Genomic DNA, 25,489 nt, shown 5'->3' on the forward strand with positions numbered 1-25,489 from the left:
TGAAATACAGTCGATTCAGATGAGATCTCAAGGTAATTCTTTAGAAAGGCTAAATCAAAGGTCAACAAAATAAACACCAGGAAACAGGCCCTTGAAAGGGACAGAGTGACCAAAGGGAGTAACAGATGCAGAGAGGAAAGGGGGGAAATGCAGTAAAAAAAATTCAATACAAAATTATGAGAAGTGAGGGGAGGGAGGGGGTTGGGAGGTATGAGAATGTTGAAAGGGATGGCATTGACCAAGACACATTATATTCATAAAATGCTTTGTTGGATGGCAACTCCCTTGTACAACTACTTAAAGATGATAAATAAACAAATAACCAGTAAACATAAAAGGACTTGGAGGTGTGGCTCAAATGGTAGAGTATTAGCCTAGCAAATGAGAAGAATTCCAACCCTAGTATAACTCTCCCAAAAACCTTAAAACTCGACATCCATTAAACAATATTACTCTCTCTTGCCCCACCCTCACCCCATCCCCACAGAGCACCATTCTATGCTGTATCTCTGAAGCTTGCTATTCTAGGTACATATAATATTTGTCTTCTTGTTTCTTCCTTATTTCATACAGCCTAATGTACTCAAAGTATACCTAGATGTCATGTGTCAGAATTTCCTTCCTTTTTAAGACTGATTAATATTCTATCTCATTTATACAACAGGTACCGCATTTTGTTTACCCCTTCACTTTTGTCTCCTGTGAATAATGCTGCTCTGAATATGAGCATACAAACATCTCAGGTTCTTGCTTTCCATTCTTTTGCATAAGCAAGTTCTATCTAGAAGTGGCATTACTGAATCATAAGATGAGTGATTGTTGTTTTGTTTTTGAAGGACCCCATTACGGTTCCCCAAAGCAATAGTACCATTTTACATCTCTAGCTATGCAGAAGTGTCAAAAATTTTCCACATCCTCATCAACTCTTTTCACTTTGATTTTTTTAATTCTGTGTGTGTGTGTGTGTGTGTGTGTGTGTGTGTGTGTGTGTGTTTGTATGTGTTACAGTAGTAACTGTCCTTCAGTGTGTGATATGGTATCTCATTGTGATTGTCATATGGTTGGGTTCAATCTTCCACTTACATGTAATTTAGCCTGCCAAGTATTTTAACAAACCTTTATTTATGTTCCATTTTTTGTATCTATGGGTTACAGGCAATTTTTTCTAAGGTGTCTCTGAAGAGCTAAAACAGACTTAGAAAAAAAATTATCATTTTAGAACAATTATCAAAAGGTTAACAGAATGCTTTTCCTATTTGGAAAAAAAAGTGAACTAATTCTGCCTCTTTATCTGGAAAGACAAAGGTTGAGCAGGCTATGGGTTATAAAGTTTCTGAAGTAGAGCCAGGAAGGGAAGAAATGGTCAGTGGGAATAAAGACTACTCCCTCAGCTTGGAGAACAAGTAACTAATTTTGTGCTCTGGGAAAGGAGGGAGACGCATAAGGAACCCATCGATCAAAGTGCTAGAATCCTGCATGTGGGTAACATTTTGTTGTTTTCCAGAGAACATCCGTTCCCAGCAATGGACAGTGTCATCCCACCCAAGTTGAGTGGATGGGACAGTGATCACTGTCCCAGGGGGAAGTCATCTGTGGCGAGGTGAAATGACTTAATCGGTGCTCATCTTATTTTTGAAATGGCTTGTTACAGAATATACAAAGTTCCTCAGGTTGTGCCTTGATACATAATTAGTTCATAAGCTTTTAGTCTAAAGCACTGGACAAAAGATTTACAAGAAAATGTTTTTTAATCTGCAAAAGCACACATGGTAATGATCGTCCTAAAGTTCAGGATAAGGGCTACTTTTGGGTCAGGAATGGTAGCCAAGAGCACCAACCATCTCCACAGTTCATTTTAATATGTAGATGTATGGGTGAATGGATGAATGGATGTCTGTTTGAACATACGTATGTACGTACATACATACATATGTCTGTATTGTATGCATATATTTAAAGAACCACCATGGCATCTTACTTGATTAAGCTAGGAGATGTGTTATTCATCCTGCTATTCCTTAGGTGGAAAATACATTCCTATATAAAAAGTATGAAAATTTGAGATGAAAACTACATTCAGCAAGATAGAGATTAGGTGCTAAGTTAAATGAGCATCTTTCCCAAATGGTTCCTCTGGAAGCAAAACGTGTGCCTTGGCCCATTGATTTCACCCAGCATGGAATTTCTGATATTCTTAGATGTCGGGTTGTTGCTCACATTACAGCAACGCTGATCTGATGTTTCTCTTAAGTTGTAAGTGCATTGAAGCCATAAGCACATGGAGGTACTTTGCTTCTTTAAAGCAGAGGTCAAAAAAACAAGGTCTTCAGACTGGAGTTCTCTCACAGATGTGTGCTGTTTGACTTGCACAATTTTTTTCTTTTTTTTAAATGAAGCCAAGAGTTTAAAAAAAAAATCAGGTGGTTGCATGTTCAATTAAGAATCCAGATTCTGAGCTTTTTTGAAAATTCAAAAGAATGAGAGCTTGCTTTCCTGTGATTGAGCCACCAGCTTGAGGTCTCAAGGGGTATTTCCACTGTCCTGACCCTACACCAGCTGGTCCATACCTCAGTCTTTTGCTTCCCCCTCAGTATCTATACCAAAGAGCAGTTGCCACTTAGCAAAATACCCAGAGTACTTGCTGCTTTGCTCACAACAGAGAAAGTTCTGTAGGCCACACCTTCCTTGACTATAGGAGCCTGAAGAACTGATGCCTTGTGAGTTTTCTGAGCTGGTCATCTCCACTTCACAGACTTTCATGCCTGGGCTGGCTTTTAACTGTAATCTTCAGGTCTCAGCCTCCTGAGTAGCTAGGATTACAGGCATGAGCTGCACTGAAGCCACTGTTTCATGTTCCATACTTCACGGGGGAAATGATTGTTATCAAGAGAAGACTACAGTGCTATTGTTCACCTAAATATTTAGCATGACACTCACATTGTCATACAACTATGATATTGACAAATTATCATGGCAATTAATGAGAGCAGTGCTGGATCATTGTCATTATTATTCATCAAGTCATCAACTGCTACCGTCCTCAGGAGGATGTCTATGTAAATTTTACCTCTCAGATTTGCATAAATGACGATAATAGTGATACTATTTATTACTGAGTTTCTTGCTTTGTTAGTTGAAACAAGTAACTGTAGAAGACATAAAGGAAATGTTGATTTTATAATCATGTAAGATATTGAATAATCAAATGCTAAGAGATTTGAATCAGAAATGGCCAAAATTAATCTCAAAGCTTTACATGGATTTGGTCATCCAGATTGGCAGGACATTTTTCTCCCTCCCAATCTCTTTACACAGATGATCTGGGATTGAAGCCCTTGCAGTATGTGCAATGATTTGAATGCCTCGCCACGGTTTCTTCCCCATCCCCAGCCTGTGACATACTCTCTGCAAGCAGTTACTGCAGCCTTGCTTACTAACTGTGCAGTGCCAAAATGGCAGATCTTGCAGGCTTCCTGCTGGGCGCTGCTTTTCCTTACCCAGTCATCAGTGACCTTCGGAGTGTCCTGCTCTACATCTGATTACTGTCACAGCCTCCTTCACCTTTCAGGAGCAGTGACAAATATACCCCTTCCCACCTGGAACTCTGGCACTGGGACAGCATTTCTTGGCAGTCCTGGGGCTCAGCTGTGGCCTGGACCTTTCCTGTCACCAAATGGCTCAGTCAGCAGTACCCCCGTGCCAGCTACGCAGTCCTAACCTCAGTGGCCTCAGAGCCTCTCTGCAGCTGTTCCCACCTAAGATGAATTAAAACCCTAATGAAGTTGGAGTTTTGTTTGGAGACCCAGAGGTGAAATGACGTGTGTGTACACAAGTGCACATGCACACACATGCACACCAGTACTGGGGTTTGACCCCAGAGCCCAGATTCTGTCCCGTAGCCTTTTCATTCAAGGCTGGCACTCTACCACTTGAACCACAGCTCCACTTCTAACAAGAAGGGAAAGGTAGAAAGAAATGTAATATGGTTGATGTCAGCCCAGAAAGAAATGGCAGCTGTTCCTTGTTATTGGCAGGACCTCCTGAGTTCCAAATGTGGCTGTTTAAGTCCCACATAGAGAATGGCAGAGTATTTGCATATAATACGTGCACAGCCTGCACCTACCTCAAATCTCTCTGGATTACTTAAGCCCAATACAATATCATGGTATGTGCAGTTGTCATGCTGTATTACTTAGGGAATAATGACAAGGACAAGGTCCAGGTCAACTATTTTCCATCTGCAGTTGGTTGAAACACTGATATGTTAGGGCCACACCACTCCTCGCTGACAGTGACTTCCTTAAGCATCCTCCCATTTGTTCCTCAACAACCATTGGTTCCCTTTGAACCAATCAAGAAGCTGTTACTGCCTCATTTTTTTTCTTTTACCTACAGGAAACAAGCCAAAAGATGTTAAATGACTTGCTAAAGCTAATCCCCATAAATCCCCCTAAATTCAAAGTCAAGGCTCTTTCTCTCCTGTATTACCCTCCTAGAAATCTTGGTGTGAATATTTGGCCTTATCTACATAGCATTCCTGCAAAATAATTATTCTAAACGTGAAGAACCAGCAATAGCTGCATTTTAGATACCAAAGGCATAAAACCTGGAGAATTAAAGAATTAAACCTTAAAACAAAACTGAGCCTTCCTCCTAGAAGATAGAAAATTGTTCCTCCCACTGCTCTCCACAACTGTGAGTGCCAAAGCAACATAGAGATTGGATTTGCACAAGTAATGATAATGGTGCTGATAATGATCGATTTATATGTATATATAATGGGGGATTTTGTTTGTTTTGACAATATTAGGATTTGAACTCAGGGCCTTATTCTTGCTAGGAAAGTTCTTACCTTTGAGCCACACCTTCAGCCTTGATTTTTGCCTTAATTCCTGCCTGGGTGCCTATTAGGCTTCTGTTGAAAATAGGTCTCAGAGGAGTCACCAGTTCCCAGCTTGCCTATGTTTTTGAAATACAATGTCTAGTTACATCGCATAGGCTGCCCTAGAACTTGCAATCCTTCTGTCTGAGCCTCCCAAGTGCTGGGATTGCAGGTGAGCATCACCACAGCAGGCTATGAGTTATACTGAAGAATAGTTTTGGTAAAACTTGCAGATGAAAATCTATAACATATCACAGCAAGAGTAGGTGCAAGACAAGGCAATTTGATTGGCCAGCATCAATCAACACGTAGGTGTAAAAAGGATAGAGGTGCTTGGAGTTTTTCTTTCTAGAGCACACAAGCGCAGCTGGGAGAAAAGCTTCAGATTCCTGCACTTCATCATCTGTGCACTCAGTATCCACTGGGATAAGAGGCAGTGATGACCACCAAGGTGGTAGATGGCTGCTAAAGGCCCATAAATCTGAAGCCTCGCTCCCCTCCTCTGTGCCTGAGCTGTATAGGGATCTGCATAGCCCCAGAGAGGGGAGGAATTAGTTAGTGTCTGTCGGCCTCCCTTATGAGGCCAGATGAAACGAGATGAAAATGCAGGAAGTGAGATCCATCCTGACTGTCATCTGTGTTTTGAAGTCTTGAACACATCAATGTCTTAGTGAGTACATAGCTTGGATGGTGTTTCAGAGTGTAGTCACTGGGGAAGACTCTACATTTGCATCTGGGCTCTGCTTCTGAGGCCTTGTGTGGCTGTGGATGTATGGTTTAACCCTGTGTACTTCATTTCATCATACAGAACACAGGAAACCTTCAGTAATAGCCCCTGCCAAAAGGGTGATTGTCAGGGTTATGCATGTGAACCTGGCTGAGATGGAGTCCTGTCTGCTGTTTATCTTATATTCTAGGAAGTGGTTTAAGCCACCCAGATCAATCAAAATGAGCTTCTCACCAAAGTCTCATCCAGCTCCATAATACCCTAATTCTGTGTCCAGTCCCCAAGCCACTTCACCATACCAGAGAGCAGGCTTCTAGAAATGGAAATTCTCAGGCTGTCTCCCATATACTAAACCAATATCTAGACTGGGACCTAGGACTCTGCAACCAGTGTTCTTCAAATGATTCTTATTTTTATCATTTATGTGGGTACTGGGGCTTGAACGCAGTTCCTGGGGTGCCATCCTTTAGCTTTTCTGCTCAAGGCTAGAACTCTACTACTTGAGTCACCTCTCTACTTCTGGCTTTTTGGTGGTTAATTGGAGATAAGAGTTGCACAGACCTTGCTGTTTTTTGCTGTCTTTGAACCAGGATCCTTAGACCTCAGCTTCCTAAGTAGCTAGGAATACAAGCATAAGTGACTGTTGCCTAGATGTTTTTGCTTGTTTGTTTGTTTGTGGGGTGTGTATATGTGTATATGTGTGTGTTTGTGTGTGTGTGTGTGTGTGTGTGTGTGTGTGTGTGTATGTTTTCTGTTGTACTAGGGCTTGAACTCAGGGCCGGATGCTATCATTGAGATTTTTTTCACTCAAGGCTGATGCTCTACCACTTAAGCCACAGCTTCACTTCTTGTTTTTAGCTGGTTAGTTGGAGTTAAGAATCTCACACATTTCCTTGCTTGGGCTGGCTTCAAACCATAATCCTCAGATTTCAGCCTCCTGAGTAGCTAGGATTACAGGAATGAGCCTCCAGCACCTGGCTTCAAGTGATTTTTTTTTAGAGTTGGACAAGCAATGTCTGAGAAGCTTCTCATTTCTGAGAAGTTCAGCCAGTGTCTGGCTGAAAGACATTGTCTTTGTTCCACCCCAGTGGAGCAGCTGCGTTGTTAATGGCACCTTCAGGAATCATCAGGGCTCTGCATCCTTCCCATTGACAAGGGGCTGGTTGGAAATAGGTCATTTAATGGAGAGACTGTGTAGGATCTCCCTATGGTCAGCTCAGGTCTTTAAGAAAAGGGTGATGCTGAGAAGAGAGGAGAGCCTTGGCTGGTTATTCCAGGCATTGTGAATCTGGGCTAAGTTTTAGCCCCAGTTTTGATATTCTTTTGACTCTTGGTCAGATTTCTACTTCTGTCCCACATTTGTAGTCCAAATGATTGTGTAAACTGGGAAGTTGTATGATTCAGGACCTGGGTCAATCACCTCCAGCTGCATTCCTGTTTTTATTTGAACTCAGTGAAGGCTCATAAAGGAAACTTGTTCTTTGAAGTAGACTATTAGACAAGGAAAACCCATCCGCTGTGTGGTGCTTGCTGTTTTCTTGAAATTCAGCATGCTACAGTGAGTGAACACTGGAGATATCTAAGGAGGGGAAGAGAAGGAAGCGAATGGGCGTCTTCAGCTACATTTCACACTCCTTTTCTGTTCATTTCCCACTCTCGTTTTAGTAGTTTATCACCAGAATGTTTCCCTTAGCTGATCAATCAGCACATAAATATCATCCAATACGTCTTTGGTTGTCTACAGGCACATTTTCTCTTCAATTCTCTACCACCAGCAAAACTATGACATTTCCAGCTTTCTTCCTCTCAAAATCTTTGAGGTATTGGTCATTGATGGACCACTGGTGTCCTAGGACATCAGTGAGGTCTGCTTTGAGTCTCTCTGTGTCAGGAGAGCTACCTGGTCCAAGTTCTTGTCGCCCCAGTGGTGGAGAGCTGCAGCCACCATCACCCTGTGCAGATGGCAGACAAGCCATACATCCTCCTAAATTCACATACTGTCCTTTCCAAAACAACACCTCTCAAAACCATTTCCCTTATCATATTCTTCATACCTTTAGCAAAGACCCTCTTTTGCATTGCGTGCGTGTGTGTTGTACATGTCTATGTGCTGGTACTGGGACTTAAACTCAGGCCCTGGATGTTGTCCCTTAGCTTTTTAACTCAAGGCTGGTGCTCTACCACTTGAGCCTCAGATTTACTTCAAGCCCTGCTGGTTCACTGGAGATAAGAGTGTCACAGACTTTTCTGCCCAGGCTAGCTTTGAATGGGGATTCTCAGATCTCAGCTTTCTGAGTAGTAATAGGACGAGAGGTGTGAGCCACAGATACGTGTGTGTGTGTGTGTGTGTGTGTGTGTGTGTGTGTTTGGCTTGTTTGTTTTCCAAGATGAGATTTTGCTACATAGCCGACTGGCCTGAAATTCCTAGTCATCATACCTCAATCTGCTGGGATTACAGGCATGTACCATTGCACCTGGCTTTCTGCCTTGTTTCTTCGATCAAACTAAATTATCTCTGTCTTACATTCAAGTTATTTGCTAACGCTGCTTTAACATTTCATGGAGGAAATTAATTTCCCTTTTTCGTGCCAGGACATAAGTGTGCCATTCATGTGGCTCCACTTGGTTCTTGCCGCCTCCAGAATGCCACCCATGTCATCATCCCCCTGTGTTCCCAGCAGCGGTCCCCACCCACTCAACATTTTTTTCTTCCATTTCTTTCATTTGTCCTCATGTCTTACTTTGGAACTCTTAGCATCATTATTCCAGTCACCTATTTCCTTCTATGAACCATTACCACAATTCACATTCTTATATGCTGCTTTACAGATATGCTTAAACAATTTCTGCATGTAGCTTTCAGCTACAGAGAGCTTACTACTGAAGTCCAGAGGCAGAAGGTTTTTTGATTATTGTGCTCTGAGAACACTTGGGGAAGGGGGAATGGCTCCCCTGGATGCTGAGGTTGGTAGAATGTTCAGCATGAAGTGGGCACTTCACTACAGGTTATTTACTGACTACAAAAGGTTTTTTTTCATCCCCGGGAAAACAACCAGAAGAGAAAGAGCTGTTCGGAGCCTTCTTCGCCAAGTTGTATCTTAAGGAGCTTATGACATCCTATTAGAAATCTCTCACATGTACTCTCACATGCATCATGTACATGGAACAAAAGCTAACATATGAGAAAATGAGGGTAAGTGTGGAATTTTAGACTGTTGAGCATTTCTCTTCTGCTCTGAATGCTTGCCTGGATTGCATTATGATTTCCTTCTTTGCTGGAAAGCACAGACTTTCTCCCTTTCATTGGAAGGAGTGAGACCTGCTGGAAATCTGAGGCTCTGGGATTCAAATGCAATGGGCTTGGCTGAGGCACTCTGCAGTGCATTTCTTGACAAGTTCTGAAAAGACTATTGAATTCTGGCCCGTGCTTTTCTGCAGTGTTTGGAAGTGCTTCAGCTGCAGTGTTTGGCTGGGTATAATCATCAAAATAGGCTTTTTTCCCCTCCTCCTTTCTTAGCAATCTTACATTACTAGTTCATCCTGAAAGTAAAAAGGAATATGTTTTACAACCATGGAAATACTTCTGAGTATAACAGGATCATAGTTGCTTCATAAGTAAACAAGCTAGCTTGCAGGCCAGGCACTGATGGCTGTAATCCTAGCTACTCAGGAGGCTGAGATCTAAGTTCAAAGCCAGTCTGGGTAGGAAAGTCTGTGAGACTTTTATCTCCAATGAACCACCCAAAAGCCAGAAAGGGAGCTGTGGTTCAAGTGGCAAAGTACTAGCCTTGTGGAAAAACATAAAAACAATAACAAAATAAAAGCTCAATGTCAAACAAACAACATGTAAACTAAGCAAACTATGAGTTGGTAGTCTTCACTTGACAGAAAGATTGGCAGAGGTTTGGTTAGCTGGCTAAATAATACCAAGTTATATGGAAGAACTTTTTGTTTGAAATTAAGTACAGATATTTTGAAGAACTTTTACCTAATATCTTCTTCTGTTTTCTTTCATATGATCACAATATTACATTTAGTAATCTCTGTTTCTCCCTAGTGTTTTCATATGTGGTGAGTGTGTGCTTTGATATTCTGTGTTACAAGCTATTGTTCTACTGTAGTCTTCAAGAGGCTGCTGAGTCTGCTTCCTATCTAAAATTGTACCTGTAATGGTCAGGTTAGCCTATATTTTTCCCACCCTTGGTGATTAAGGAGAAGAGAAACTGAAATGTGTGTATCATTCCACACAACATTTGAGATGGTAAGTCCACAAATGTTTTGTTTTGATCTAGAAATGAGAACTGACCAATTTATAGGCTACTTCAACTCCTGGGAGGGAAGTCATGTGTCAGATGAGCAGGTAAGGAGTGACAGATGCGGTATCAGTGAGCCACTGTGAGGTACATATTGCTAAACCATGCTGGAATTGTGCCTTTCAGGGTCCCTGCAAGTCATGAACAAAACGAGGAAGATTATGGAACATGGGGGCACCACCTTTACCAATGCCTTTGTGACCACACCCATGTGCTGCCCGTCCAGGTCATCCATGCTCACCGGAAAGTATGTGCATAACCACAACGTCTACACCAACAATGAGAACTGCTCTTCACCCTCATGGCAGGCAATACACGAACCTCGGACCTTTGCCGTCTATCTTAACAACACTGGCTATAGAACAGGTAAAGGATATCACTGCACCCCTGACTTAGGCAAGAAAAAAAAATGCACTGTAATGTATGAGAACTTCCAATAAGACCCTGAATGAAAACAGTCTAGCTTCTCTCTTCTTCTCTGTCAGAATCCTGTCCATCCATTCTTGTTATCCCATATTCTATTGCTATAACAGAATACCTGCAACTAGGAATTAATAAAGGAAAGATGTATATGTAGCACAGGTTCTGGATGCTAGAAAGTCAAAGAGTCCGGTGGCAGCTTCCAGCAAGGGCTTTGGTGCTATGTTACAACATGGCAAAGGCTGGAAAAATAGACAAGTTCATGCAGAAGAGACAAAACTGGAGAGGTAATTTTTCAGTTGGAAAAAGGCATTGATCCCTCTTAACAACCTAACCACTTCCAAAAGACCCCACCACAAAGCACATCAAACTGCAAAACGAGTTTCAGGACAGGCAAACCATATTTAAACCACAGCACTTACTTTTTTACTCTGAAGAATACACCAGGGAGAGTTCCCTCAGAGAGAAGTCTGGAAGATTTCAGTGGACACAATATTTAATGTGTTGTAGCCATGCAAGTGCCCAGAAATAAGAATTTTCCAGGATAACCTGAAAAGAATGAGGTTATTTATTTGTACTGGTATTGGAGTTTGAATTTACCTGGTACTGTCCCTTAGCTCTTTGCTCTACCACTTGAGCCACAATTCCATTTCTAACTTTTTGCTGATTACTTGGAGATATGAGTCTCACGGACTTTCCTGCACAGGCTGGCTTTGAGCCATGGTCTTCAGCTCTCAGACTCTTCTGTAGTTAGGAATGCAGGTATGAGCCACCTGTGACTGGCATGAATGAGTTTTCGTCCCATTACCTCTTTATCTAAACTCCTCCCATCTCAAGGAATCATGTTACAGCTTGAAAATGTTTTTTAGATGTGGATAAACTTCTGCTGATTGTTTCTATGAGAGATTATTAAGTATTTCCAAGCTGCTAAGTACTTATGCCAAGGTCTGGTACATAGTAGAAGAGCAAAACTACTTACTGAGTAATGACATCAATGATGTGGACCTTATTGTTTCAGTTATTTATTAATATATAATCAAGAGGATTTGAAACATTAAGTCATGGTCATTTAAAAAAAATTATTGTAAAGGTGATGTACAGAGGGGTTACAGTTACATAAGCCAGGTAATGAGTACATTCCTTTTGAACAGTGTCACCTACTCTCTCATTCTCTCCCAGTTTTTCCACTACCATCTCCCCCATCTGAGTTGTTTAGTTCATTTCCAACATAGTGTCTAGCGACTATAACTGCCGAATTGGTTCCCCCTTTGTCCCACCATTTCTGTGCTACCCCCCCCATCTCCCCAAAACAGATAGATTTACATACAAGACAAAGGGCACAGAAATCAAATACAGCAATAAGAGAGAATAAACAACAAAAGAAAATGGGAGCAGAAAGAACCACAAACAGTATACTACAAAACCAGACCCCACAGAAACATAGGCTGCATGGTTTCCCTCATTTCTAATAATTAGAATGTGCCTATAAATCTACAAGTAAACCCAATGGATAGTATAAGACAAATAATTACTCTTGGACATGATTAATACACAGCACTCTAAACATTCATACAGTGAGACCAGAGGAGGATATTCTTAGAAGAGGCCCACAAGAGCTCAATAACTAAGCACATATGACCATATAGAATGATGCATATCAAAATGAACTCCAAGACACAGAAACAAGAGGTCATGGTCATTTTTAGATCTCTACCCTTTGAAAGAGAAAAATCTCTATTGCTGTATTTTCTGACATCATTTCACCTACCTAGGGCAAATTGAGGCAACTAGTTTTGAAAATTGAGGACCTCTTTCCAGAGGGCTTGTGAGCTTCGTGCCAACTGAGAAAGGAGCCAGGTTCCTGTAGGAAGTGGTACCCCCCCACCCCCCATTCTCCCTGTGTTGCATCCTGTCCTCAAGGCTTCTGAGATCGTCCTTGGAAGGAAGTAGGAATTTGGGGGGAGGAGCTGCAGAGCAAAAATTAGGTTTAGATTTCCCACCCCCTCAGGAACCAGCTAGATTTATTCATAAGAATTAAAGACAACCTCATAAAAGCTTGTTGGACCAGCTGTCAGTGGCTTACTCCTGTAATTATAGCTACTCAGGAAGCTGGGATCTGAGGATTATGGGTCAAGGCCAGCCAGGGCAGGAAAGTCTGTGAAACTCTTATCTCCAGTTAACCAGCAAAAAACTGGAAGGAGGGCTGTAACTCAAGTGATAGAACACTAGCCTTGAACAAAAAAGAGACAGGGCTTAACCCTCAAGTTCAAGCCCCAATATTGTGCACGCACACATACACACAGGCATAAATGCACACAAAGCTTGTTGTAAAATAACTTTCAGACCTATAAATTTCTCCTAAGAAAAAAAAATCTCTGCTATCAATTCCCCCAAATCTTTCTAAAAATGAAATGGAAGGAAGGTGATACACAGCTCAGGGTAGTGCATTTGACTGGCTGGGTACTAGTACTGCATGCCTATACTCCCAGCTACACAGGATGCTGAGGTCTGAAGATCTCAGTTCGGAGCCAGCCCAGGCAAGAAAAGCTATGAGACCCTTATGTCCAGTTAGCCACCAAAAAGCTAGAAGTGGCACTGTGGCTCGGGTGGTAGAGTGGTAACCTTGAGCAAAAGAAGCTCAGGTACAGCACCAGGCCCTGAGTTCAAGACCCCAGGACTGGGAAATGTACTCATTACCTTACTCATGTAACAGTAACCCCTCTGTACAGTATCTTTACAATAAAAAATATATATTAAAAAGGGAAAGAAAGAAAGAAGGAAGGAAAGAAAGAAAGAAAGAAAGAAAGAAAGAAAGAAAGAAAGAAAGAAAGAAAGAAAGAAAGAAAGAAAAGAAAAAGAAATTTACCTTTCCACTGGATTCAGGAATACATGCTCATTTGCTTTTTGACAGAACCTCCTCCCACCCCACCCATGGCCACTTAATGCTTGTTATTTATGGATGAAAATATTGATTGTGCAAATGCTAGCATTGTCACTCATAGGCATCTTGCAGAAGCAATCCCTCTGCTGTCTCAAGGGTGTTTGCTTCTGCAAAAAAGAACAATGAGGTTCTAAGGAGGTTAGGGAGAATACCTTACCTCTAGTGTGTTTTCTCCCATTAGTGACAAATTTATAGCATCTTTCATCCAAGGACTCTAAAGCAGTTTTCAGAACCATCAACCTCCCTGTAGGGTTCATAGTTGGCAAATGTACTCAGCCGTGTTTTATAACTGAAATGGGGACACGAAACACTGCATAACCAGCTCAGATGCAGAAGCAGGAATGGTCCCTTAATGCCTGGTTTCTGAGTTTAACCACCAAATTGGGGTTTGCTCGTGGGAAACGTTGTGTGAAACCAGGCCTTCCGAATCCCAGGCTCCCTGTAATTTAATCCTAGCAGCAGACGCCGAGCTTGAAGGGATGGAAACCCAGTAGCCTAAGTTCACTGATGATGTTTCAGTAATAGAGACCACAGAATGAGACAGAATCCTACCAGGTCATAGCAAAGGCAGCTGGTTTGTTCAGGGCTGACTCGGGAAAGATGAGAAGAGAATTGGCTATTGCAGCTTATATTCTTTATATCAGCCATGTTAGCTAGTCATCTCACCTCATTCTTACAAAATGCTTGGAACAAAGAATTCACCCACATGACCATTAAACAAATAGAGACTCACAAGGGTTAATTGTAGTGAGCCACAAGTCCCTCAGTGCTGGAGTTAAGCTAGCACATAGGACCCTTGGGTCTTTTCTCTTCCCCTGATCTTATTTATGGAAATATTATTCGATCCTGCCTTGCTCCAAATGCCTGAGGCCCATAAAATATAAGAACAGAACCATAAGGACCCTGACAAACAAACACAAAGGATGATAGCTAAAGTCAAGGCAAAGTTGGGGATACAAACTACATGCTATGATGTTATAGGGAAAGATTGTAAGTATGTGTGTGTGGCGGGGGTTGTATATGTGTGTGTGGCATGTGGACCTGCCACAACAAGGACTTGAACCCAAGACCTCATGCCCTCCCTCATCTTATGCCCTCCCTCATCTTATGCCCTCCCTCATCTTATGCCCTCCCTCATCTTATGCCCTCCCTCATCTTGTTTACTTGATTTTAGCTGTTGCTATACAGGAGCCACACCTCCAGTTTGACATTTTGCTACTTTAAGAAGGAATCCTTACAGTCCTTTCTGTCTGAGCTGACTTCAAACCAAGATCCTCCAGATCTTAGCCTCCTAAGTAGCTAGGATGACAGGCGTGAGCCACTGATACCTGGAATGACTGCCTATTTGGAGTTAAGCTTCCAATGGCAGAAGCAAAAATGGGAATACTATCACTTGCAAAGTTTGGTGGCTCACTATAGGAAATTACAATAAGTCACATAATTACCCTACGATGATTAGAAAGGTTTGACTAAAACTCAGTGAAACTTAAAGTGTCTTTGTTTTTTTTTCTTTTCTTTTTTTCTTTTTGAGACAGGGTCCTGCTAGGTACCCAAGCTGGCTTCAAACTCTTAATTCCCTGCATTTAGTCTCTCCAGTTCTGAGATCACAGGCATATTTGACATGACTGACAATCATGTGGAGGAAAAAAATTACACCCACAAGATTAAAGTGACCCACAAGTTTAAAGTGATGTTCTCATGAAAAGAGCAGGCACCAGGACCTTGCTCTTCAGGGCTCTGCCTGGTGTGCCACCTTAACGCAGGGTACACCTAGGATGAGCCTGTGGTGCCAGAAAGGTTGGCAATGAAGCTATTGAATACCTGTGTAGCCAGAAAGCTTCACGCTCTAGCTGGGTCCTTTAGCAGGGTGTTCTCTCAAGGAGAGAGAATTGGTTTACTCCTGGGAACCAAGAGTGATTATAAAACTAGACTTCTCCTAGGTCTTAAAACACTTGGGTAATAATGGAGTTTGTAGTGAGCCATTCTTTAACATAAAAGGAACTCTTCAAGAAAAGCAAGGACTTTTCCTAATAGTTGGGAGCAGGTAAAGGATAATAGGCACTCAAGAAAGTAAATTTGGAAGCCGGGGAGAGGGGGAGAGGAAAACAGAGAAGGAAGAGAGGAGGAAAGAAAGAAATTTGTATTTACTTATTAATAAATCAGAAAGTTTACAAATTGGAAAACCTAAAATATCAGTAATAGAGAACATTACCATCTGAATTTACCTCTGATGAGGAAATATTGAAATATCTCAGATTTAGGAATTAATTCTTAGATGTCTTTATGATAATAATTATTGATCTAACTATGGACAATGGCCTATTTGATAATAAACAAGCACTTGAAAATGACAAGGATGTAAGAAAATAATGAGAATTGGCTAGTAGATATTAAAAGTATATATTTGTGGGACACTAAACTATTAGAAAACAAATGTCCAAAGACTTTATTGCTTTCTAAATAATGAATATATTAATTTGGAATACATAGTTATAAACCTTAGAAAAATAATGACAGAAACCAAAATACATATGATATATAAATATCCATCTAGAGCAAAGCACCAAGCAGCCATAAGTTTTATGACAACTCAGAGAAGATAAATTACCCAGGAGGTTTATTTTGGGAAGCGTCCAAAATACATGGATCTAAACGCGTTGAATTGATCCTCTATTATATTTACCATTGTATGACATGATTTTTTCCCCCAGAATTTAGGCATATTTTTGGCCTGGTTTAGCCTAAATTTTTTTAACTTTAACTCATGGAAAATATGAGTTCAAGAAGGAAAAAACCAGTAACATGCCTATTACACTTTGTCCTGACAAGTAGAGGGAAACAGCATGGATTATCTATCATAAAAAAATGAATGCTCTCCCTGAACTCTGCTAACAATGAAGGTGAAAGCATTAATAGGAAACTTACCATGAATTGTTAGGTAACAACAATTCCCATCAGTTGAGAGGCAGCATCGAAGGCCAGACACAACCCTGAAGTAAAAGAGCAGGTGCTGTAGTCATAGCCTAGATTACCGATAATATGTCTTAAAGATCAGGAGGAGTATGGGAAGGGATGGGAAGGGGAAACAACGAGGTGGCAAAAATGCTTGATAAGAAATGTACTCGTTATATTGCCCATGTAATTGTAACTCCTCTGTATGGTATTCTCACAAAAAAAAAATAAATAAAAAATAAGGTCAAGCAAGGCCACTTTCTCAACTCTAAAAGGCAGAAATTGGCCTCAAATGCCTCTCTAAGTTTTCTCTCCTATCCAAAATTATATTGCAACCTTATTAGCCTCACTATAAGTCTTTTGTTAATTCATTAAAATTACATTATTCAAATTATGATGCATAGTACATAAAATCATATATACATAGTACATAAAATCAGATAATACCATAAATGGAAGAGGAAAAAGACCTGCACTTGAAGTAAAGTTGGTTGAGAGACAGGGTCTATATTCCCCAAGCAGGCTCTAAACTTCTGGGCTTAAGCAAACCTCTTCCAGAGCTTCACTAATAGCTGGGATTACAGGCATATGACACTGAGCCTAACTTTGCTATATGTATAATGTTTTCAAAGAATCTGGTGCTTTTTTGTTTGTTTTGTTGTTAATGTTGTTATTTATGCTGGGACTTGAACTCAGGGCCTGGGCACTGTGTCTGAATTATTTTGCTCAAGACTAGTGCTCTACCACTTGAGCCACAGTTGCACTTCCAGTTTTGTTTTGTTTGGTGGGGGGAGGAGGGAACAGGGGTATATAGTTTATTGGAGATAGGAGTCTCATGGACTTTCCTACTTGGGCTGGCTTGAAACCAGGATCCTCATATCTCAGCCTCTGAGTAGCTAGGATTATAGGCTTAAACCAGCAAAGAATTCTTTTGTATCAAATCAATTTAGATAACATAATCTATTTTTTAATTGTGTGTGTGTGTGTGTGTGTGTGTGTGTGTGTGTGTGTGTGTGTGTGTGTGTGTGTGTGTGTGTGTGTGTGTACTGGGGCTTGAATTCAAAACTAAAGGGCTCTCCCTTAGTTTTTTTGTTCAAAGCTGGCATTTTACCACTTAAACCACACCTCTACCTCTGGCTTTTTGGTAGTTAATTGGAGCTAAGAGGCTCATGGACTTTCTTGCCCAGACTGGCTTCAAACTGCAATCTTCAAATCTCAGCCTAAGCTAAGATTATAGGCATGAGTCACCAGGACCCAACCTCCATGACTTGTTACATTAAAAAGTTTGTTATTTATAGCAAGTATATTTACTTATTCTCTAGTATGTAATTTTCCTAAATGTAGAATTCACTCAGGTAAGACAAGCAAATGTTCTTGTTTTCCTGAATTATGATACTATAGATTTTTGACAAGTACATAAACATGCAACATCACACATACATATGAAAGCACATGTTTGTAACTGAGAAGACACTAGAACATGCAGAGATATTTCCTGTCTTCACTGGATTTACAATCCAGTTGGGAAAAACAAATCCATGTACATGACTTGACATAAGTCACAATTTTAACTTGGTTCCACATGATGAATATTTGTAATTATTACTGTGAAACCATGGTACTCCAAATCTATCAATTACATAGAGTAAAATTACAACTAATATATCATTCAACATATTCAAGTTTTGTCACATCAGATCTTTTTGTAGTTACCATGGCTGAATTAAAAATAAATGCCGTGGCTGTAAGTAGTTAAGGGAAACTTTCCTAAGGATTACGTAATAGGCAAATCTAGGCAGAAGCAGCTTGGCCTGGAGCCAACAATAATTATAATCAGAGTTTTCTTATCTTTCGTCCTGTCACACAGGCTTCTTCGACAGAACCTGTGAAGGGAAATGTTTAATGATGTCTGAAAGGACAAAAAGATACAGAAGGTCATATTGCAATGCATTCTGATAACAGTCGCTGAATCTAATGGCCAATGCCAAAGGACATAAAACCTTTGAACTATCCATAACCTAAGCATAGATATAATGGCAATATGGGCCAGAAAATGAAATTGGCCGTAGGGAAGAAAGAGATTTAATATATCTGGAGGAAAACAGAAATCCTGATAATCAAATGCAGAGTACTGCCAGGAAATGTAACATCCAAAGAGGCTAGGAGTGATTACAAATGAGTCTCAGTGTCGTGAGGCAACCCTGCGGAGCCACTGGCAGCTGACAGCACTGGGCGCTGTGTCAGGCCACAAGGGCTTGGCCCCTTGGACCAGTGTGATGGGCGAGGGCACATCTGGAGGCCTGAGCACATTTTTCACACTCCATTAACACAAAGACACCGAAAACCTGGAGGGAGTTCTGAAGGCCATAACAAGGACTATTAAGAGACTTGAAGGAGGTGCTTTATAAAGAGAGGATTAAGGCAAAGGTCAACACCCTTGGAGATGGGTAGAAACAGTACAAAATGACCCAAAAAGTAAAACAAAGAAGAAAGGGTAGGAATAACAGGGTATGGCTGCCCTAAGAGAAAAACCACTAAAAGTAGCAAGAAAAATTTTTAAAACTAATTCAGCAACAAAATGGAAAAAAATAATAAATAAATATAGCTGGGCACTGGTGGCTCACACCTGTAGTCCTAGCAACTCAGGAAGCAGAGATTTGAGGACAGTTAGTCTGAAAGTCCATAAAACTATTATCCCCAGTTAGCCAGCGAAAAGCCAGAAGTGGAGCTGTGGCCTAAGCAACAGAGTACCAACCTTGAGTGAAAAAGCTAAGGCCCTGAGTACCCAGGGCCACCCAGGCTCTGAGTTCACAGAAACGAAGAAACCAAATGGAGGAACAGTTTGTTTTCACAAAATATGTCCTATTGTGAACACATAATTCAGAAGTTGACAGAAAAATTTCCTTGCACTGTAGAATAGTAAACTATAATGAGAAGACAGGATAAAAAGGATAATGGTAATAGTTTGCTGACAACAATAATAATAATAAATAGCTGATAATAATAATAGCCCTGCGATGTGCTCTGTTTGAAGTTCCCACCTATGGATCTTAACATGTGGTCCCCATCCAACCCCTCCACTGTTATTGTTCTCATTTTTTGTGGCTTTACAAAGGAGACTGGAGTGGGGAGAAGTAGAAGAATTGGCCTGCAAGTAGATAGTTAGCAAATAGCAGAGCCAGGATTTGAACCCAGGGCAGGTTGGCTATGTTTACATCCTAAAGCACTGGACTTTTTTTTTTTTTTTTTTTTTTATTACTGCTTTGAAGACAGAAGGACCTAAATATAGGATAAACTTTTGGGGATGAGGAGGTGACCAAAGAAGAGAGCTGGATTCAACGTTACCATATATACAGTTGTTGTAAACAGGACTTTGGGGTGGGATGGGGCCTGAGTCTGCTGCTTACCCATTTCAAGTCAGAAAAGGAAAAATGATCCATTCTTCACTCTGGTGAAAAGGCCAAGTAGTTTCTGTAAGGACAAGAATTCCTCTTGCACATAGTCAGGCCAGAAAGAAATACAATTATCAGAGGCTAGGTCCTCCAACTCTCTTTCTTGCAGGGAACCCAGCAGCTTGGCTAGACAGAAGTCCTTACGCAGCAGTCATGTGGCTGGTTGACCTCTTGACTGGCTCATGCATTCATGGGTTCAACAAGAAAACATCTGTATTTGCTGTTGGTATAATTTGTGGAGGGAAGGGAAAAAACAAATTGTTTAAATATGGATACAGGTGGACCCATTGTAACAATGAGATGTACAAGACGTTATGTAGAAAAATGAACTTTACAACTTTGGCATGGGGGGGGGTTGGGGGGTGGGGGGACGGGGAGATGGGAAGGGATAGGAAGGGGAAACAAAGGAGGAGACAACAATGCTTGGTAAGAAATGTACTCATTACCTTGCTCATGTAATTGTAACCCCTCTGTACAGTATTTTCACAATTAAAAGAAAAAAGAAAAAAGCCATCCTGTCAATAAAATAATTCAAATGGAGGTGTTTCATGCTTCTCAGACTGAAGCCCAGATTGTTTCCTAGGCAAATAAAACTAAAGAAACTGAAGTTCTATGAAAATATTTTAAAAACTAAATCTGCTTTAAAAATGTCATTCAAGCAAAAACACAGAAAGTTATATGTCTACAATTATAAGATTTTTGAAAGACATTGGGTCTGTGAGCCCTGGTGCAAGGAACAGACATGGTAGAGTCTTATGCTTCCTTGTACCGAGTGCAGGGATGGAGTGGGGTTTACAGAAACCATGCAAAGGCAATGTTTATCCTCAAAAAGCTCCATGCCTGTAATCTTAGCTGCTTAGGAGGCTGAGATCTGAGGATCATGGTTCGAAGCCAGCCAGGACAGGTCTAATGGACTCTCAGAAAAAGCTGAAAGCAGTGCTGTGGTTGAAGTGATAGAGTACCAGCCTTGAGCAAAGAAAGCTCAGGGATAGTGCCCAGGTCCTGAGTTCAAGTCTCAGGACCAGCGCGCGCGCGCACGCACACACACACACACACACACACACACACACACACACACACACACACACACACACACACACACACACACACACAAGTTCCCACTGTAAGAGATTGAGCTTTTACATGAACCTGACCTTGTTACAAGAGAGAATAGGAGGATGGCATTAGAGATACAAGACCCAGGGCTGAGGAAACAAGGCAAACTCCTTCAGTTATGAGAGGCATGACCTCTGTGCTAGCATCCAGGGCAAATGGGGAGAGCAGTAGCAGCAAGGAAGGAGAGGTAGAGACCAGGAACCCACCAGCTGAAGAGCAGGAGGATGAGAAGAGACATAGGAGGTGGACTAGAAAAAGGAGTTTCTCAAATCCTTGGGTGAGCTATAGAATCAATCTTGATTTTTCAGGAAAGAAGGGGCACCTTAGATTATGATGAACATGCCTGTAGCTTGTTTGACTTTGCAGTCTGCATTAGTCTGCTTCTGCATTAGAAGCTTCTGAGCTGGTGGTGTTCAAGTCATCAGAAGATGGAAAGAGGTGGAGCCTACAGGAGGTATCAACTACTCAGCCAGAGGAACATGGGAGTGGGTAAAGCAGAGGCGGTCATGGGCTGAAGAAATTGGAGGGGGTGGCTACTGTCATTCAGGGAATTAAAGAACATCTGACGAGTGAAGGGAAAATGGTTAAGTCCATTATGGATGACGGCTATAACGATGGAATGTTCAAATGGAGATGTTCTACAGGTAGTCGTATATCAAAGATGAAAACAAGCTAAAAGCTATGTAGTAGGGATACAGATAAGATGTTCATTGAGTGATTTTAAGATTCAGAAGCATACCCATACCAATAAAGTGACCTGATTCTAGATCTGGTTTTCCTTATTTCTTTATTCATTTATGTATTTATTTTCATCTCAAGCCAGTCTTCTTTGAACTACCTTTTTGCCAGTGTCTAAATGGTATCACCTATGAAACTTGCCTACTTACAGCTAAGTGTGGTAAGTCATACTTATAATCTCAGCACTGAGGAAGCTGGCAACAAAAAGTGATTTTGAGGCCAGCTTGGACTATATAGAAAGACTTTGTTTCAAAACTGGAAACGGGATGGTGGCTAAAGTCTCTAATCCTATGAGGCAGAGATCTGGGATCATAGTTCTAGGCCAGCCTGTGCATAAAAGTTGGAAAGACTCCGTCTCAACTAATGGCTGGGCACAGTGGTTCACACCTTTTATCATATGTACAGGGGAAAGACAGTGGCTGGGTGCAATGGCATATGACTGTCATCCTCCATAACATGAGGTAGCATAGGTAAGAAGATCCCAGCTCAGACCTGGCAGGGTCTCAAAACAACCAAAGCATTAAAGATATGGGTGTGGCTCGGCTAATAGAGTTCCTGCCTAGCAAGTGTGAGGCCATGAGTTCAATTCTCAGTATTGCCAAACTTAAAGCAATAACATCAACACCAATAATAAATTAATCATAATAAATAACACCTGCTTTATGAACCTGGGAAATGGCTTCAACAGAGAAAACATCTGACTCACTAAAGAACATGGCCTCTCTCATGCTTTATAAAAACTAGGATGTGTGTATGTGTAGCTGTATATATAGGTGTATATGTATGTATACCCATGTCTCTCTCTATATATATCTGTAAGCTACAGTTTTCTTGCTAAATTGGTTGATCCAGTATTTGTGTTTACCCAGAATGGTGTTTCTTGATGCCTTTTTCCTAGTGTCATTGTAAGAATTATAAGTAGTGCCCTCTTCTTCTCTCAAATTGTTAGGATTAACACCACACATTTGCTGCCACCCTTCTGGTATTTTTAAGGGTTTGGCTTCTGTAGTATCTCAATCTGTTCCTAAAATTTTAATCTCACTTTTTTTTTTCTTTTCCCTCTTTCTTCTGCTCATCTTACATCAGAACAAAGGCACCATTATCCCTCTCAGAAAAGCTTAACCAGACGTGTTACATGTGGCCCTTCTTGGGTATTATAGGCCAAATCTACCCAGGTGAGGCCTTTCCAGGGCCCCTTTCAGTGACCATCGGTGCTTTCATGGCCCAGAGGCCACTATTGCATCACCATTCTATGAGCAATTAACAATTTCAAGTCACTTTATCTTACCACAATTTGCATGGGCATAAACAGATTTTATCATGGTTCCATACTTTGAAAACTTTGTTCTCTCTGTATCTGAGAACCATGATGAATGTTACAGTAATATCTCTGTAATTCCCAACACTCAACTTGTCAGAGAACTTAGTTTTGTCACAAAGACTGAACCTTCAGTTCTCTAGGAATTGGCCAATGGTAACTCACCCTAGCTCTTTCCCTGATTGTTACATCAACTTAACAAAAGACTATATTCTGGTTTTCTTCCAGAAGTACCAGAAGAAATAGATTCCCTAAGGTGCTATAATGATTATGGCTATTTTATTGAACCATAATACATATTACTCAGTGCTACTTACATTGAGTCAAAAGGAAAAGTGTGGTGTGTGTGTGTGTGTGTGTGTGTGTGTGTTACTGTGCCAAAGGATCAGAGAGCTGTATTATACCAGCATTATTTTGGCATTGCTGCTACCTAGATTAATTTTCATCTTGCCATTTCTTTTTCAAGTCATCATTACATATTTATGCATCTTATTTATGATTAATCATTTCACATGAGATGATCTTTTTTTTTCCTTCTTCCTCCCCATTGCAGCCTTTTTTGGGAAATACCTCAATGAATATAATGGCAGCTACATCCCCCCTGGGTGGCGAGAATGGCTTGGATTAATCAAGAATTCTCGTTTCTATAATTACACTGTTTGTCGCAATGGTATCAAGGAAAAGCATGGATTTGATTATGCAAAGGTAATTTTCAAGCACTTTTACACTGCATCAATTTGCTTTGTGCATAATGGGGAAAAGCCATTTTCAGTGAGTTAAACTATCCACAAGATTGGCTTTCTATGTTCTCACAATGTTAGAATGAGAAATTTCAAGGTAATTTTCAACTCCAAGCAAGAAAGACTCTGTTCAAATAGCACTGCCTTTGTAGAGTGGTTTTTTTTTTTACCCCTCTCATTAGGATGAAAGGCAGTCAGCTTTGATGAAAGTATCATCAAGACAATCATACATCATCTGCTCTGTCTTGTAATAATTTCTGTTTTCCTTCTTTCTGGATGGCTTGTCCCCATAATCAAATGTTCATCTTGGACTCTTTTCTTTGCGTTTCAGTGGGTTGAAAGTATATTTTGGCTTCAGATTTAGATGTAAAAGTAAGGGCAGTGCAATGATTAAAGGGTGAGAACCCACATTACCTGCTTTTACTTCTTTCTGACCAATCTTAGCAGACATGTAACAAGGGCACCTGTCCCACAGCAGGCAGGAAGAGACTGCAGAAGGGCCTCAGTCTCTCAGCCATGGGGTTTCCAAAATCCATTCATGGAAACTGAAATTAACATGTCCCTTGTGTCTCTAACAAGTAGATCCATCCTATACTTGACTTATAAATTCACACCGGTGTTGTGATTGCTAACTTAAATATAACTTTTTTTTTTTTTTGTAAAAGTAAGGGGAAGGTATCTTTCCGTGTGGCCATTACTTTGCTTTAGATACTCCCTTTCTGCTTCTATCCATCTCTTCCTCATTTACCTAAGAGAAGCCAAGAATCTGCTGTATCTAGCAACCCCTCCCAAAGGCTAGAACACTTGGTAGAAACAGCAAGAGGGAATTTGATTAAATGTTGTTGGCAGAAATGGAAAGGGGAACTTGATTTAATGTTTTTGGCAGGTTGCTGGGTCTTTATTCTTGGCTCAGTTGAAGTGCAAGGGACTTGGAGGGCGATAAGGTACAAATTGGGATCTTTCAGACCCTTCAGAAAGCAATGAATGCAAATGAATTCACAAACACTTCTAATAGACTTTGAGACTCATCAAAGTGGAGAGCTGACAGGGACCTTGGAGGCAAAATTGGAGTCCTGTCCTCATTTTATAAGATGAAGAAAATCAGTCTGGAGTAGTTCAACCCCTCACAGACCCCTGGTCCCTTCCCTGGGTGTGGATATCATCTTTGCATGTGGACAACGTGTGCCACAAGCCCTAATCGTCAGTGCTATCCTTTTCTATCTGTGGGGATGCTTTCCATGCTTCTTATTCAAGCTATTAACCTTCCATTCCCTGTTGTACTAAGGAGAGCAAAGTAATCAAGATTCTCTCCAAATACTAAATCAGCGTAACTTGCTCATTATCACAGCCGATTAAGCATCAAAGACAACTGTGTCCAAAAAGAACGTGTATCTTTTTTTTTTTAATAGTGAGGGAAGAAATGGAACAGACACCCCATAGAAGAAGGGGCCAGCCTGTGAGCGTGTCCTAACAATGACATGTGACATAGATTTTTGCCCCTCTTGCACTGCTTTTGCAGCTGTTCTGGTCCTTAAATCTACAACATGTGATTTAGCTATGCCTGGAAGTTTTTGACATTGTGAACATTGCCTAGGACTTTCTGAGTCAACTTTATACTGGAGCTCCAGGCCAGGGATACACACGTAAAGGCAGCAGGTGGTTCAATTTAAGTTTTCATCTTTTCTTTTCTTTTTTTTTTATTTCACTTCCTCCCTCCCCCTTACTGACTTGCATGAGCCCTCCCCTGACTGTGGGTTAAGTCATTTTATTAGCAAGTCAGGCACTAATCCCAGCAGCTGTATTCCTTTAGTTGTGCAATTAACACAGTATAATCGGCAGGAAATCAACTGCTCCCTATATTTAAATGTTTCAAGTTTAAATTAATTGATA

The 25,489-nt window shown here is 40.9% G+C and overlaps 1 protein-coding gene across 4 annotated transcripts in view; it reads left to right on the plus strand.

Annotated features, from left to right (window-relative positions):
- The window catches only part of Sulf1 (sulfatase 1), a 181,846-nt gene that overhangs the window by 97,614 nt on the left and 58,743 nt on the right, over positions 1–25,489 (plus strand). For all 4 annotated transcript variants that reach the window (XM_069990892.1, XM_069990895.1, XM_069990894.1 and 1 more), the window contains exons 5-6: positions 10,049–10,288; positions 23,413–23,564. In XM_069990892.1, the coding sequence (XP_069846993.1) occupies positions 10,049–10,288; positions 23,413–23,564 (392 nt within the window). The remainder of the gene's footprint in view (positions 1–10,048; positions 10,289–23,412; positions 23,565–25,489) is intronic.

Source organism: Dipodomys merriami, unplaced genomic scaffold, assembly GCF_024711535.1.
Source record: "Dipodomys merriami isolate MVZ:Mamm:240054 unplaced genomic scaffold, mDipMer1.0.p SCAF_4, whole genome shotgun sequence".
Taxonomy (NCBI): Eukaryota; Metazoa; Chordata; class Mammalia; order Rodentia; family Heteromyidae; genus Dipodomys; species Dipodomys merriami.